Below are 14,476 nucleotides of genomic sequence, written 5' to 3'. Positions count from 1 at the left end.
TGTTTTTGCCTGTTGTCAAGTTGGTAACAGTGAAGACCCTTCTAGCTGTTGTAGCTCAAAAGTAGTGGCACCTCCATCAGCTCAACATTAAAAATACATTTCTTCATGGTGAACTCGATGAAGATTTTATATGTTGATGCCACCAAGCTATGAGCAGCAATGAGGGAATGGAGAAAATTTGGTTTTGCAAACTAAACAAGTCTATCTATGGACTCAAGTAGGCATCAAGACAATGGAATACCAAACTAACTTCCTACATTCGCTTTAGGAAATCCAAATCAGTTTACTCCTTATTCAGCAAACAACAGGGCTACTCATTTACTGTGCTTCTTATCTATGTAGATGACATTACTATAAGTGGAAATGATTCATCATACATTGAACAGTTTAAGAAGGACTTGAATGACCAATTCAGACTAAAAGACTTGGGATCTCTAAAGTATTTCCTAGGACTTGGAATAGCAAGAACCTCCAAAGGCAGATCTATTTGTCAAAGAAAGTATGCATTGTAAAGATTGGCAGATGCTGGTTATCTTGGGGCTAAACCAGCAAAGAGTCCTTTACTACATAACTTGAAGTTGAGCAAAGATGGAGGTAAAACTGTTGCAGATGCTAGTATATACTAAAGGCTGGTGGGAATGATACTATACTTGAAAATAACAAGGCCTGATTTATCATATGCAGTGCAGGTCCTTAGTCAATTCCTTGAGTCACCAAAACAGTCTCATTCAGAAGCAGATCATCATGTGTTGAGATACTTGAAGTGGACATCTGGACAAGATCTATTCTTTAGTAGCAAATATGATCTACAGGTCAAAGGAATTTGTGATGTAGATTGGGTGGCACGCTTGGATGCAAGAAAATCTGTTATAGGCTACTGGGAAATTCACCAGTGTCTTGGAAATCTAAGAAGCAGCACACGTTTTCAAGATCATCAATTGAAGTAGAATATCGGTCATGGTAGCTGTAATTTGTAAATTGAGTTGGTTAAAAAACATACTCAGTGACTTGAGTGATGTACGTACTAAAACAGCATTACTTTTCTGTGATAACCAATTGGCCATGTATATAGCCAACAATCAAGTATTTCATGAAAGAATGAAACAAATAGAAAACAATTGTCATCTTGTAAGCGATAAAGTGCAAGCAGGAGAAGTAAAGATGTTACATATGGTGTCACAAGATCGATTGGTAGACTTACTAACTAAACCTCCTTAGGTAAATTCTTTCTATTTTCGTATTAGATAAATACCCTAGTGTTAATATAAATTTGTTTTCATGGCAAACATTGTTTCATTTCCACAAGAGCTGTACTAATTACCCTACATTTTATCTGTTTATAGCAGTATCAAAATCGCATAGTAGGAAGAAGATGTCCTTCAGAGAGATAGCTTACACCTACGCTTGCTTGATTCAAAGCGATGATGGCATCCCAATCACTATATGCATTATTTTTTCATTATTTCTATTGTTTATTTTATTGATTTATTGCAAAGAAATTATTTTTTCTAGATAGTCATTATGAATAAATTAAAGCAGAATTTTTCTCGAAATTCTTATTGTCATTGTTTTGCTAATCCTAAAAGGTTTACTTACTAGTAAATTAATTTATAAGTAAATAAATAAAGGAGATAGTATCTCCTAGCTTAATGCTCACTAGAATTTTATTCTTCGATGTAATTTTAATGAAGATAGCACCTTATTCAGATTTTAATCTACATGTACGGTATATTGCCAAACTATTCACCATTGTTTGACTAGGAGCTTTAAAATTCATATTATAACTTGGATGGATTGTGTAAAAAAATTAATGAAGTTTTGACATTAACTTAAGAGTTACTTTTAAAATAAATAATTTCTTCTTTAAACTAGTCAAATCAGCCCCAAAGTGATAAATCCACCTTAACCTCTTCAAGAGGGCACCATGTTACCCTGATCATGTCAAAACATACCCCCAATATTCTATGACTTTGTGAAATGAACACAACTGGAGTCCTATTAGAAGATAGAAGAAGGTGAGCGATAGTGAGGTGGTAGGGGAAAGAGGAAGGGATTACTCGTGGGGAAATGAGAGGGAAAGAGTTTGGGGAAAGGGGAACATAAGATCAAGATTATGAACATGAGAGTAATTTGGATATTAAGAAATATAAGAGGGAGTGATTTTGAGAATTGATTTTTTTACCGTTTGGAGAAAAGTGGGTTCACCTGTAAGAATATGACGATTGGAATAGTGAAATAACGGCCAAAAAATCAAATTTTTAGGGGAAAAATCGCTGCCAAACAGCCTAGGAATGTTCTATTCAAGTATTTTTATGTAAATTTCTCTAAATCAAACAGGCGGAGAAGATTGCAACTCTTCTGAAAGCCGCAAACATAAGCGTTGAGTCCTACTAGCCCATTTGTTTGCTAAGCTAGCCTAGAAAAAGAACATCAAAGACCTGATCACAAACGTTGGTGCAGGTGTTGGTGTTGCAGTTGCAGTTGCTTTAGCTGCTCCTATCGGTGCTGCTGTTGCTGCAGCTCCTCCTCCAGAGGAGAAGAAGGTATTGGTTTCATTCTTCTATTAATTCATTTCGTTTGGTCTTTTGTTCTCCTATTGCTTATACTCTTATTCATAAAATCGATAATGTGAAACAATAAGAGCCAAAAGAGGAGAGTTATGAAGACATGGGATTCAGTCTGTTCGACTAGGAGCTTCTTTCTGCACGATGAGAAGGATACTCATTGATGTCGCAATAGGGTTTAGAACTGATAGTTACACACCTATGTATAGATGTACATGTACTCTTCGAGATTGTGCCTATTTCATAATTTTTATTTTTTTGCCATTATATAAATTATACTGTTTCGTCACTTTTTATATAATTGCATTTTAATTTCTCTGTCTTTTTGTGACTATATTTGACATGAGAATTGGTACGGTGAGTGATTGCTTGATTTAGCTGTGAAATGTGACGAAATAGGATTCATATAGCGGAGAAACATTAAATTTCTTATATAGTGGCTTATACTCCAAGCATACATATCTATAAAATGAACTTGAAATGCCCCCCGGGACACAACTCAACTGGTGGATCAATCAACATTGTCTTGCTTCCAACGACAGAGTGGAGAGTTCGATTTCTGGTAGGAACCTGCGGCCAATAAATTTGGTATGGAGCAATCATTGTGGAGGAGGGTTTCTTGTGCGCAGAAGTGTACAGGCAATGAGGGGAACCTGTGATCCAGTTGAGGTAACTCGCGATTTACCCCCTCCAAGGTTCTAGGGGCAAGGGTCTTGGAGGTCCAAAATTTAGTCTAGTATAAATTGTGATACCTGAATATCAAAAAAAATAAAATAAAATAAAAAAATAAATGAACTTGAAACAAATTTAAAACAAGTCTTTCAAAGCCCATCTTTTGGGAAGGTTATCTTTTGACACTTCATATTGGGGAAAAAATATTATGTCTATTTCCACAAATCATGGAATTGTTGCATCTACTATAATTTTCATTGTTTATCATATCCAGGGGCGATTTTGAATAGAGACGAGTGAGGCTTGCGTCTCAAGCCCAACATTAGAGGGGGCCTCAAATTTTAGCATCTTTCATTCTTCTTCTTCTTCTTTTTTGGGCAAATTAGGTTCATTATGATTTTTTAATTAAAAATTTGATAATTAGGCCCATTTCATTCTATTTATAACTAAAATGTTTTTTTCATTGTGGGAATTCCATTTCTCACCCATTTCAAGAGGGACAAGTGACTTATGATATTTAAAACCCATATTGCAGTAATTTCTTAATTCTATTCAACTTGATCATTACATAGATAATATTCAATTTAATTGTTTAAAATAAGAGACGTTCTACTTCACTTGATAGAAGTTAATAAGAATCCTAAAATATAGAGTGAAATCAAGTCTTTATTGACATATGAACTTCCGAATTTTGAGTTCTTGCACGACATAGTAATTTGGAACATATTGTTGCATAGAGTCAATATTATGATCAACTTTCTTCAAATTATAAATATGAGTATTGATGGTGCTATCGACCTCTTATAAGAATTTGTTTCATAATAGACTGACAAAAAGGGCAAGTAAAATTGAAATTGAAGCTTTATTTCGAGAAAACTATAGGGCAGAAATTAATTTGTTTATATTGTTTTATTGTTAAGTTTTAAATTAACAAATTAGCTATTGACTCCATAATACATTTATAATTTTTACATGCATGCTACAATTTTGAAGTCTAATTTTTGAAAGACGTCTTAGGCCTCGAAAATGACAAAATCGGCACTGCTCAGATTGGAGCAACATGTATACATTTCTAAATCGAGAAATCTCTTTTAAAGCAATCAATGACTTGCAGTATGGTGGGTTAATGCCCGCTTGACCAAAGCTATGATAAAATGTCATTAACAAGCTTCCTTGTTTAATTATGTGCCTCTTTTTTTTTTTTTTTTTTTTTTTTTTTTTTAATTTATTCAGCTCGTCAAGGGAGAAAATTTCGCAGAAGTTCAATATACAGAGATGTCTATTTCTCCACGGAGCCATTGCATAAAATGATTTAGCAAAGTATCACTTTTAAAGTGAGCAACATTCCTTGTTTAATTATGTACCTCCTCTTTCTTTTTTTCTCTTTCTTTCTTTCTTTTTTCTTTTTTCTTTTTTTGGTTTCCATTTAATTTATTCAGCTCGTCAAGGGAGAAAATTTCGCAGAAGTTCAATATACAGAGATGTCTATTTCTCCACGGAGCCATTGCATAAAATGATTTAGCAAAGTATCACTTTTAAAGTGAGCAACACTATATATTAGTGTTAGGTTGTCTAAGCTCAATTTGAAAAATTTAGTAAACTAAATTGACAAATGTACAATGTTGTTAATAGTTGGGTGGCCTTCTTTGCCCTTTCTTGTCACAACTACAAGAAACCACCCCACTCACCCACCCCGCACGCTCCCATTAATCGACAAAGTAACCCAACGCTCTTGACGGTTATTTCCACACCTCTCCTCCCTTCCATTCTCGGTTTCTCCGCCTCCCCCTCCCTTTTTATTTCTTCTTTCTTGCCCCCATTCATTCACAATCTTCTTTTATATAACACTATTCAACTTGATTCAAACTTTAATTTTCAATTCAATTTCTGTTACCAAAAACCCACCCTTGATTTCTTTTCTTTTTTGTTTCTTGAACAAATATGGCTTGTTCAGCAACGGCTCAAATCATTCAACCTTTGTCCATTAACTCTGCCAGATCTGTTGAAAACTCTGATGCTTGCACTAAAATCCTCAATCCTCCTACTTTTCTTGGATCCACGCGTCGCATTAACACGAAGCTCTTTTCTGTTAACAATCCCATTTCACCTCTTGCCCGCCGATCCACCACCGTCTTTGCCGTCTCCTCCGATGTTGTCAAGGAGAAGAAGCTCAAATCTAACTCCTCACTTACCAATCTGGTATTCAATTTCCCATTTCTTTTTCTTTTAATGTGATATTTATAGCTTCTGTTTCTATGTTATAATGAAGTACAATAATTTCTGTTTGTCTTAATCTATTTTGTACGTGTATATCAATGAATTATTATGGATTTTGAGCACTTGATGAATTTTGAAATTGGTTTAGATGTATAAAGTAATATGTGAGAGTGTATGCATGCAGTTGATTACAAAAGAAGAGGGTCTGGAACTGTTTGAGGATATGTATTTGGGGAGAGCTTTTGAAGACATGTGTGCCCAGATGTATTATAGGGGGAAAATGTTTGGATTTGTTCATTTGTACAATGGTCAAGAAGCAGTATCCACTGGATTCATCAAACTCTTGAAGAAGGAAGATTGTGTGGTTAGCACTTACCGGGACCATGTCCATTCATTGAGCAAAGGGGTTCCAGCACGTGAGGTCATGAGCGAGCTATTTGGCAAGACCACTGGTTGCTGTAGAGGCCAGGGTGGGTCAATGCACATGTTCTCTAAAGAACACAATGTTCTTGGTGGCTTTGCTTTCATTGGTGAAGGCATTCCCGTGGCTACAGGTGCTGCCTTCACTAGCAAGTACAAGAGGGAGGTTTTGAAGGAGGACTGTGATGAGGTGACCTTAGCCTTTTTTGGAGATGGTACTTGTAACAATGGCCAGTTCTTCGAGTGCTTGAACATGGCTGCATTGTGGAAGTTGCCTATCGTGTTTGTTGTCGAGAACAATTTGTGGGCTATTGGAATGTCCCATGTAAGGGCCACTTCTGATCCACAAATTTGGAAAAAAGGGCCGGCATTTGGGATGCCTGGGTTTCATGTTGATGGTATGGATGTGTTGAAGGTGAGGGAGGTTGCTAAGGAGGCAATTGGCAGGGCTAGAAGAGGTGAAGGTCCGACTTTGGTTGAATGTGAGACCTATAGGTTTAGAGGACACTCGCTGGCTGATCCTGATGAGCTCCGTGACCCCGGTGAACATTTCAATTTCATTTTTACTTCCTCATTCATATATATATTTGAACTATTTTCCATTTTTTGAATGAAAAGCCATTCTATAATCACTTATTCTAAAGAAATGCCACACCAAATCACCATAATTTCGCATGAACTAAACTATAATAATCATTATTATTTGTGTCCTGGACTGAATTATATAAATATCAAGAAACATGTGATTAATTTCATATAGACTGTGTATATGTGTTTATCTAGACAAGTAACAATGTAAAGAACTTGTGCATAGCATACATAAACATGCAAGAATTTTTTATTCGTCGCTGAAGAATCTCAGTGGTTTTGAAGAACATTAATGGATAAGTTTAGTTGGACAATTCCATGTAGAGTTCCTGGGCTTTACATGTGTGAAGAGTTTTGCTGAACCAAGATTGTGCCACTATTATGATCTTAGTTGACAAATGTGTATCATGAGTGAGTGAAATGTTTATAACTTTTTAATTGATAGCTCGGGACATGGTCCTTCTTGCCCACTTCTTCACCTACATGCTACATGGCTTTCTGATTGCACTTCACCTGTCCATGGATAAAGTATTCTAGGGTCCTAGACAATGAGTGCAATCCAACCCATGGATCAGAATGATTGTATTGGTTGTCTCGAGTTGAATGAAAATCATGAGATGTGGCAAATCGACTTAATTTACTTTAAAATCTATATTTTTACAAGCTTTTTTTTTTTTTAGCCCCTGTTTGACTCTTTTTATTTCAAAACATTTTTATTTCTCATACTCATTTTCAACCACATATTCACAGAATAAAATATTTTGCGTGAGACCCAAAACTTTTCATACTTTTTAACGACATATTCTCCAAAAATTCACTACTCAAAACATTATTTTCCCCTAATTTCTCCTTATAATGGCCATCAAACGGGCTTAATAGCTAAATAATGCCTCTGGAGGTCATAAACTTGAAATTGTATCATAAAATTTTAGCTTCTTTTTTTCTCTCTGTACGACTCCTCAAGTTTACATGGTCCACCTTATAATATGTATTTGTTTACTTGGCAGCTGAGAAGGCTCACTATGCCACCCGTGATCCCATCATTGCATTGAAGAATTACATGGCTGAAAACAAGTTGGCAACTGAAGCAGAACTGAAAGCCATCGAGAAGAAGATTGATGAACTAGTCGAAGATGCTGTTGAGTTTGCGGATAAAAGCCCCGTACCAGCACGTAGCCAGCTTCTAGAAAACGTATTTGCAGATCCCAGAGGTTTTGGAATTGGACCTGATGGGAAGTACAGATGTGAAGATCCAAAATTCACCCAAGGCACTGCTCATGTCTAACCATGTTGTTGGCATTTCAGTTATCAAGGAACACATTGTTGCATGTAGTAATTATTACTGATAGAGTACTCTTTTAACGTGTATTAGTGTTTCTCGTACTACATACGAGGTCGTGTCAAGGGATTTTTCTGTTTCAATTTTGTATCGCTTTGTTATGTTTGTGTTGGTTGGATACTGTTTTTGAAATGGCAAACACTGTTCAGGGTGATAACGCTAGCATTACTGACTTGGTATAATTCCATTTTCCACCCAGTTGTGAGATGATGGATTTTTTCGATCATCAGAGATGACTCTATTCCATCAAATATGTGAATTACTTGATCAAGTTTTAAGTACTGTCCCTTTCTTTCCAGCAATTCAGAGGCCAATACAAATCAAGTGTTTATTCATTTCCCAGATTCAGACATAACCTTATCCATGTAAAATGAAAGATTTACAGCACCCTGTTTGAGCCTGCCTTTCGAACCGTCATTAAAAATAGGATAAGATCCTCAAGCAAGCATAAACCAGAATAGCCAGCCGGTAAATTTATTCATAATTATTTCTCTTGAAATCTCTACATCACTATGTGGAGAAAGTCGAGTGGGATCCTTGTTAAGCCATTTATCGCTATAGTACCTAAACAAGAAAAAAAAATTAAAAGAAATGTCAATTTATTCAATAACTAATTAAAAATATTAAATATTATGAAAATTTAAATAAACAATAAATGTATGAATTACATTTAAAAATTACCTTGGATTTAGAGAGAGACAAGCATTGAAGTAGAGTGTTATTTTTGTTTCAATAATCTATAAGTACCTGATAAACAATACTGTAGAATGATGATTCCTCTTCTTGAACTTTTTTTCTCATGTCTATAAATTATTCCTCTCTTTCTCAATCATTGTATCCCACATGTCGTAAACCAAGTGAAGGCAATGTTTATCCATATCACAAAATCTAAACATGTCATAAATGGGAGAAGAGAAGGAAAGAACATAACTTATAGAGTCCTACTAAAGATTATCAAACACTTTCACTTTCACTTTCACAAAACTTACCTTCGTCATGTCATCTTCTCGATAACCATTTTTCACTAATAACAAAAGCTTGTAGATCACGTTGGATAAGCTTAAATCTTTTTAACATTACAATAATAGAAGCAAATCCTGTCTCCACTACGGAAAGCAACTTCAAAGGCACAAATTCATTAATAATTACTAATCTCATGGAATCGTTCATAATAAAATCTTTTATAAGCATTACATCATCATGAAAATTAATAATCCAATTTCATTCCTCACATGTGAACAAATTATTTTCAACTTTCTTTGTGGCACAAATGTTCTTCAAAGCAAGATTTAGTGTGTGCACAACAAATAGTGTCCAAAAAATATGAGGATTCTCCAATTCAATTATTTGCCCAACACCTTTACAATTTGGAGCATTATCCGTTATTACCTGAACCACATTTTCATGACCAAATTCGTTTATAACCTCCTTCATCAAGTTAGCAATAAAATATTTATCTTTCGTTTCACTGGAACAATCAACCACTTTTAAAAACATTGGTCCACTCTCTGTCATCACTATAAAATGAATTAGTGATCCTCTTTGTGGATCACTCCATTCATCACTTATAATGATAACTCCTTTTCCGCCCACGTGCCTTTAATGGGGTTTAATAACCTTTCCACATTTTCTCTCTCTTTTTGAAGAAGAATAGTTCTCAACACGTGACCAATTCCAATTGGTCACATGTTGTCAAATTAAAAGCATTTTCTATTGTATTATTCTTTCATTTCTTTTCCTCCAAAACATAACAATTCTTAGAACTCATATTATTTGATGACAATAGCATTCTTTTCCTCGCCTTAGTTTGCATTCTGAATTTGGCTTCATCTTCTGGTTTTTGCATTTTATATATATCTTTCATAGTTAATTTTTTACAAGCCCCACTTCCATAGTCTTGTAATTTTAACAAATATGCTCTCACTCTTGTGTATGAACTTGTTTTAATTGCATTACAAAAATTGCATTGCCAAAAAATGTTACCACTCTTTTCATTAAATTTATTGGATTTTGTAACATATTTTCAAAGAGGTTCAGATAAATCCTCATCTATAGCATGACCGCTCATAACTTCAAAAGAAAGAAAAAAAAATTCAAATAATTAAATAAGATAGAAGTGATATTGCTCGAAACTTGAAAAAAATATCTTCATCTTCATCTTACTAATTATTCTTCAAATATGGATTGATGAGATTCTTGAAAAAGATGAAATAACAAAAAAAAAATTTAAGTGGATTTTTTGAATTTCTCTTGCAATTTTCGCAGGTTATTACGAGGAAGAAAATCTATTTGACTTCTTTTATAAGTTTGATTTTTTATTGAATAAATTGGTACAAAAATTATTCAAATAAAATTTTACTTATTTTATCAAAGTTTACAACTGGAACATACACTAAGTTCCGGTATGGTAGCAATTTTTCATCCAAAAAATCAATTTTTCAATTATTATTTTACTATTTCAACCGTCATTTTTTACCTCTTTACTCACAAAATGAAATCCACTTTCTCTTTAACGGTCAAAAAATCAATTCTTATAATCTCTACCGAACAAGTCCTAAATCAGAAATTTTACAGGTGGTGGGCCCAACAATTTAAAATTTGCATTAGTAAAAGTAAGATTTTTAATTTACTTTTCTTTTCCACGACATTTTCAACCCAGCAGTTTTCCTTTTCTCCTCTCCCCTTTCTCCTTCCTCCCCCTGAAGGTTGCTTCCCATACACTTCTGCTGGTTGCATTTTTTTCCAAGGCATTCAACGGTCACAGTTAACTTCTTCTTCATTTCTTCAAGTCAGCTGCCTTTTCTCGTCTCTGACACGTTGCAAGGAACTCTGACACGCATCGGCAACTTATCGGAGGCGTACAGGTGTCCGATACACCGATACGTTGTAGCCTGCAGCGCATCCGTGTTTCTGAGCTCAGCATAAATATAGAACAAATTTGCCCATCAATAAAGAAAAATTAACAGAGGATAACCCCAACTCTAGAGAAGCTAGCATTTTCTAAAAACAAATCTAATTTCTGAAGTGTAAAGCACGGTAACACATTTTCCAGTTTTCACTTGCATGAACTAAAATATTTAAAGGATTCGACCCAAATGAGAAGATCGTCAATAAAAGTTTAATATTATATATTTCAAAATGAATAGAAACAAGCAAAGTCATGATTGATACATTTCTGGCATCTTGATCTTTTACTCTTGGATAAAATTCAAAGAGCAAACAAGAGAAAATGACATGACACGGTAGAAATCCATAACTAATGATAAAAGATAAACCAATCAGGGTCTACAATTTAAGAGAAGTTATTGCTTCAGGTCTAAAATCAACTCTTAGCCCCAATACTCTTCTAACCTCAGCCGGAGTTAGTCTCCAAGTCATGGGCCCCGAATTCTCTCCCCAGAAATCTAAAATTTCAGACACCTTTTCTAAGTTTAGGATAGTTGCCATCTGGGTGAGACGAGAAAATTTGTCTCTAACAGTCCTCTGCGTCATACTGGAGAAATGGCTGACTAGTGTCCTGGCATCTCTGTCAAGCTGAAGGCCCCCAAGTTGATTGAATCGTTTTTGCATCATGATGACCTCAAGCCTTTTCACGATGAAGTCAATGACGAGGTGCACAAAGGAGTCATAATTGTTGGCTGTCATCAGTGGCTGAAGCCACGCCACATTGGTCTCAACAGCATGGAGAAGCCTTTGAACCCAGGAATCATTCAACTCATTTTCTGCATAATCTGCTTCAGATAGTTCATAGCTGATGGTTGCCACGTTATCTAATACAGGTCGAATTCGAGGTGACACGGTGGCTACAAGTTGCTCCATTCCAACACTTAGTGCCTTCTTGAAATTGTTGCTCATTTCATTCAATTCTGATAAGCAGGATTTAACTCTCTCCCTGTCCACTGGTGCAGGGAATACCTGATATATGAAAATGGCCTCAGTCTGAGCAATGCAAAAAATTTGGGTAGATGCCATAACAAAGAAAAAGATTACAGAAAACATAATATAAGGTGGTGCTCATTTACCTTACTAAGATACCGAATAGATACTTCAGATTTTCTCCAAAAAACATTCATGTACTTACCATCATGGACATCTTCGACATTTGGTATAAATTAATGCATAATAAATTAAAAGAAAAAAAAATTGAGCTTAGACTCATGGAAGTAAAATGCCTCAGTACCCGATTAAGCCTTTTTAAACAATGGCTCTCCTATAAAGCTGGAATATAGTTTGACACATCAAGTTGGTGATCGAAATTCAATCTTTCGAATGGTAATGGTTGTCATGACTAAACTATTAAAATCAAAATTAAGTAAACCTACAATGATTACTAAAGTGCTATTCAATTTTTTCAATCACTTCTCAAATTTATAAAATTCTAACCTATGGATGAATTTGAAATAGAAAAGCAAACCAGGTATTTAAACTTAAAGAAGCAAAATAATGTGCCATGTAAAGTCCTCACTTACTTCTGCACATTGTTTTTCGATCTCATGGCAAAGTTTCAGGACATACTCACTACTGACATCCATGTTGTTCAAAGACGTGGCAATCTCAGTTCCAGTCTTCTGCACCCCAACACCTCCCAAAAATAGCTTTGCTCCTAGATTTGGCTCCCTCATCTGTTGTTGCAGTGCCTCACCATATTCACCCCCCAATAAACTTGAGGCACTGCTCAACACAGCAATCACCGAGTTGATATTTGAAGTGGAAATTGCCCTTCTACAGCAACTCTGTAGCACATAAAACACGTCATCTACCATGGATGTTGTGAGACTATCAGGCACATGCTCATTGATTTTGATGACTTTCCTCACATTTTCCACCATAACTTATCCTTCCAAAATGATATAGTAACCAGTAACATCCTGAGCAACTTTACTGAAATTCCCACTCCTAAACGCCTTTGTGGCACGGGGAACTAATTCTGGATCCACAGAGGTCAATCCCCTTATTTTGGACACCATGTACTCCGTGTAATCCTCACCCAACTGCGTCAAAGACAGTATCTCTTCCAGATATAACTCAACCTCTCTAGGGTCGGGCCCTTCTGCCCCAGCTGAGAGCAAATTGCTCTTATATGAATTAATATCAGAGGTCAATTTCGCTAACTTCCTGTACTCCATGTATTTCTTTAAAATGATAGATCCCCTTGAATCACATTCCTCATGAAGCTCACAAATGGCATAAACAATGCCATCCTCACCGCACAAATTCCTCAAAATCTCATTATTTTCTTCTACAGCCAAGACAATGTCTTTGAACAAATTTGTCAAACACGCCACGAAGTTCACCTGATTATTACTAATATTATTGGGTTGCTCCATCAATTCCACCAACTGCTCGAATTCAATCCGGGATCTCATGGAAATGACCTTTTTCAAGTAATTAACATACACCTGCAAGCCTTCCTCTTCAAGACCAAGGGGAGTGTAAAGCTTGATGAAACGGAGAATGGTGGGATGATCCCGTTGGTCTACAGCAGCCGAGAGCCTCTTCTTGGCTATGCCTTCCAATTGCTTCTTGTAGGAGAGGAGTTGTTCTCGCTGATCTGAGGCCGAGGAGTCTTTAAACTTGGCGTCAATTTGGAGAAACGTCTGGATGTAGGATGCAGCAGATTCGAAATCCTCCGATTGAAGTGACTTCTGAACACCGTCGAGACAACTCGAGCGATCGACGATTGCATCGATGCGTAGAAGAGTGTCGTTGACGCGAGATTGGGCAAGATCGAGGTGTCGCACTTTGGCGGAGACCTGATCGGCAAGGGAGGAAGTGGAGCCTACATTAGAGAGCATATAGGCTGAATCAGCCTTGACAATATCAAGAACCTCGGCGGATTTTTGAAGGCCAGAGAGCTGGCGGTCCAAATCGGAGCGCTGAGAGAGAATAGTCTCGAGCTCGAGATCTAGGGCTCGCTGGTAGGCTATACATTCATGTAGGAGCCGAGTCATGGCTCCCACATCTGTCAGCTTCTGCACGTAATCCAGTGCCTCCCTCGTACCGAATTTTACCGATGAATTCACCGCGGCGGAATTGGTGGAGGCGTCATCGTCCGGTTCTAGCGAATCTAGCCTTGGTGTCGCTGCCATTGGTGTGAGAGACAGATTTGCCGTTACTCACAGAGGGATTCGGAAAGTACGTCCTATTTGGTGATTATTATTTGAAAAGTTTTAAATAAACTTTTAATTCTTGAAATCATTTTTAAGGCTGTTTGGTAGTCATTTGCTTTAAAATGTATTTTTCTCACTTTTATTTTAAATCACACTTTTTTTATTAAAATAATATTATTCGTAAATAAAAAAAATTTCTTTATTTTTCAACCACACATTTCACATTAAGAGTCCGTTTGGTGCACATTTTTTAGATGAAAATGCATTTTAAACATCATATCGCGGGTCCCCCATTAGAGTGTAGAAGTCAAAAATTGTGTGCTGATGTGACGGAAAAAATGCATTTTTGGCTCCAAAAATGAGTACCAAACAGGGGCTAATTTACTATTCTAATATACATTTTTACATAAAAATGCATATCAAATACCCTCTAAGTATATATTCTCTAAATAAAATATTTTATATATAAATTCAAAAATTTTCTCAATATCTTAATCACACGTTCATAAATAAATCACTATTCAAAACATAATTATTTTTATAATAATGACAATCAAACAGGAACT

At 35.9% G+C, this 14,476-nt stretch overlaps 2 protein-coding genes across 2 annotated transcripts; one reads left to right on the top strand and one right to left on the bottom strand.

The window, feature by feature from the left end:
* The first annotated feature begins 4,949 nt into the window (after positions 1-4,949).
* Positions 4,950-7,965, top strand: LOC111409912 (pyruvate dehydrogenase E1 component subunit alpha-3, chloroplastic-like). Its single transcript, XM_023040020.1, has 3 exons — positions 4,950-5,435; positions 5,638-6,415; positions 7,469-7,965. Exons 1-3 carry the CDS (start codon positions 5,178-5,180, stop codon positions 7,744-7,746), a joined length of 1,314 nt encoding a protein of 437 aa, XP_022895788.1. The 5' UTR covers positions 4,950-5,177; the 3' UTR covers positions 7,747-7,965.
* A 2,942-nt stretch (positions 7,966-10,907) lies between these two features.
* On the bottom strand, positions 10,908-13,968 carry LOC111409911 (conserved oligomeric Golgi complex subunit 4). Its single transcript, XM_023040019.1, is given in 2 exon segments — positions 10,908-11,715; positions 12,270-13,968. Coding segments are annotated over 2 exon segments (2,250 nt in total). The 5' UTR covers positions 13,890-13,968; the 3' UTR covers positions 10,908-11,085.
* Between the last annotated feature and the right edge of the window lie 508 nt (positions 13,969-14,476).

Source organism: Olea europaea, chromosome 15 (genome assembly GCF_002742605.1).
Source record: "Olea europaea var. sylvestris chromosome 15, O_europaea_v1, whole genome shotgun sequence".
Classification (NCBI taxonomy): domain Eukaryota; kingdom Viridiplantae; phylum Streptophyta; class Magnoliopsida; order Lamiales; family Oleaceae; genus Olea; species Olea europaea.
The sequence above is the reverse complement of the archived record's forward strand: the minus strand, read 5'-3'. Positions and strand labels throughout refer to the sequence as shown.

What these genes read in the sequence shown, in the direction of transcription:
- LOC111409912 (XM_023040020.1), top strand. Translation starts at nt 5,178, where the DNA reads ATGGCTTGTTCAGCAACGGCTCAAATCATTCAACCTTTGTCCATTAAC. An exon ending in ACTCCTCACTTACCAATCTG is followed by an intron (nt 5,436 to 5,637) that starts GTATTCAATTTC and finishes GTATGCATGCAG; the next exon opens with TTGATTACAAAAGAAGAGGG. An exon ending in TGATGAGCTCCGTGACCCCG is followed by an intron (nt 6,416 to 7,468) that starts GTGAACATTTCA and finishes TTTACTTGGCAG; the next exon opens with CTGAGAAGGCTCACTATGCC.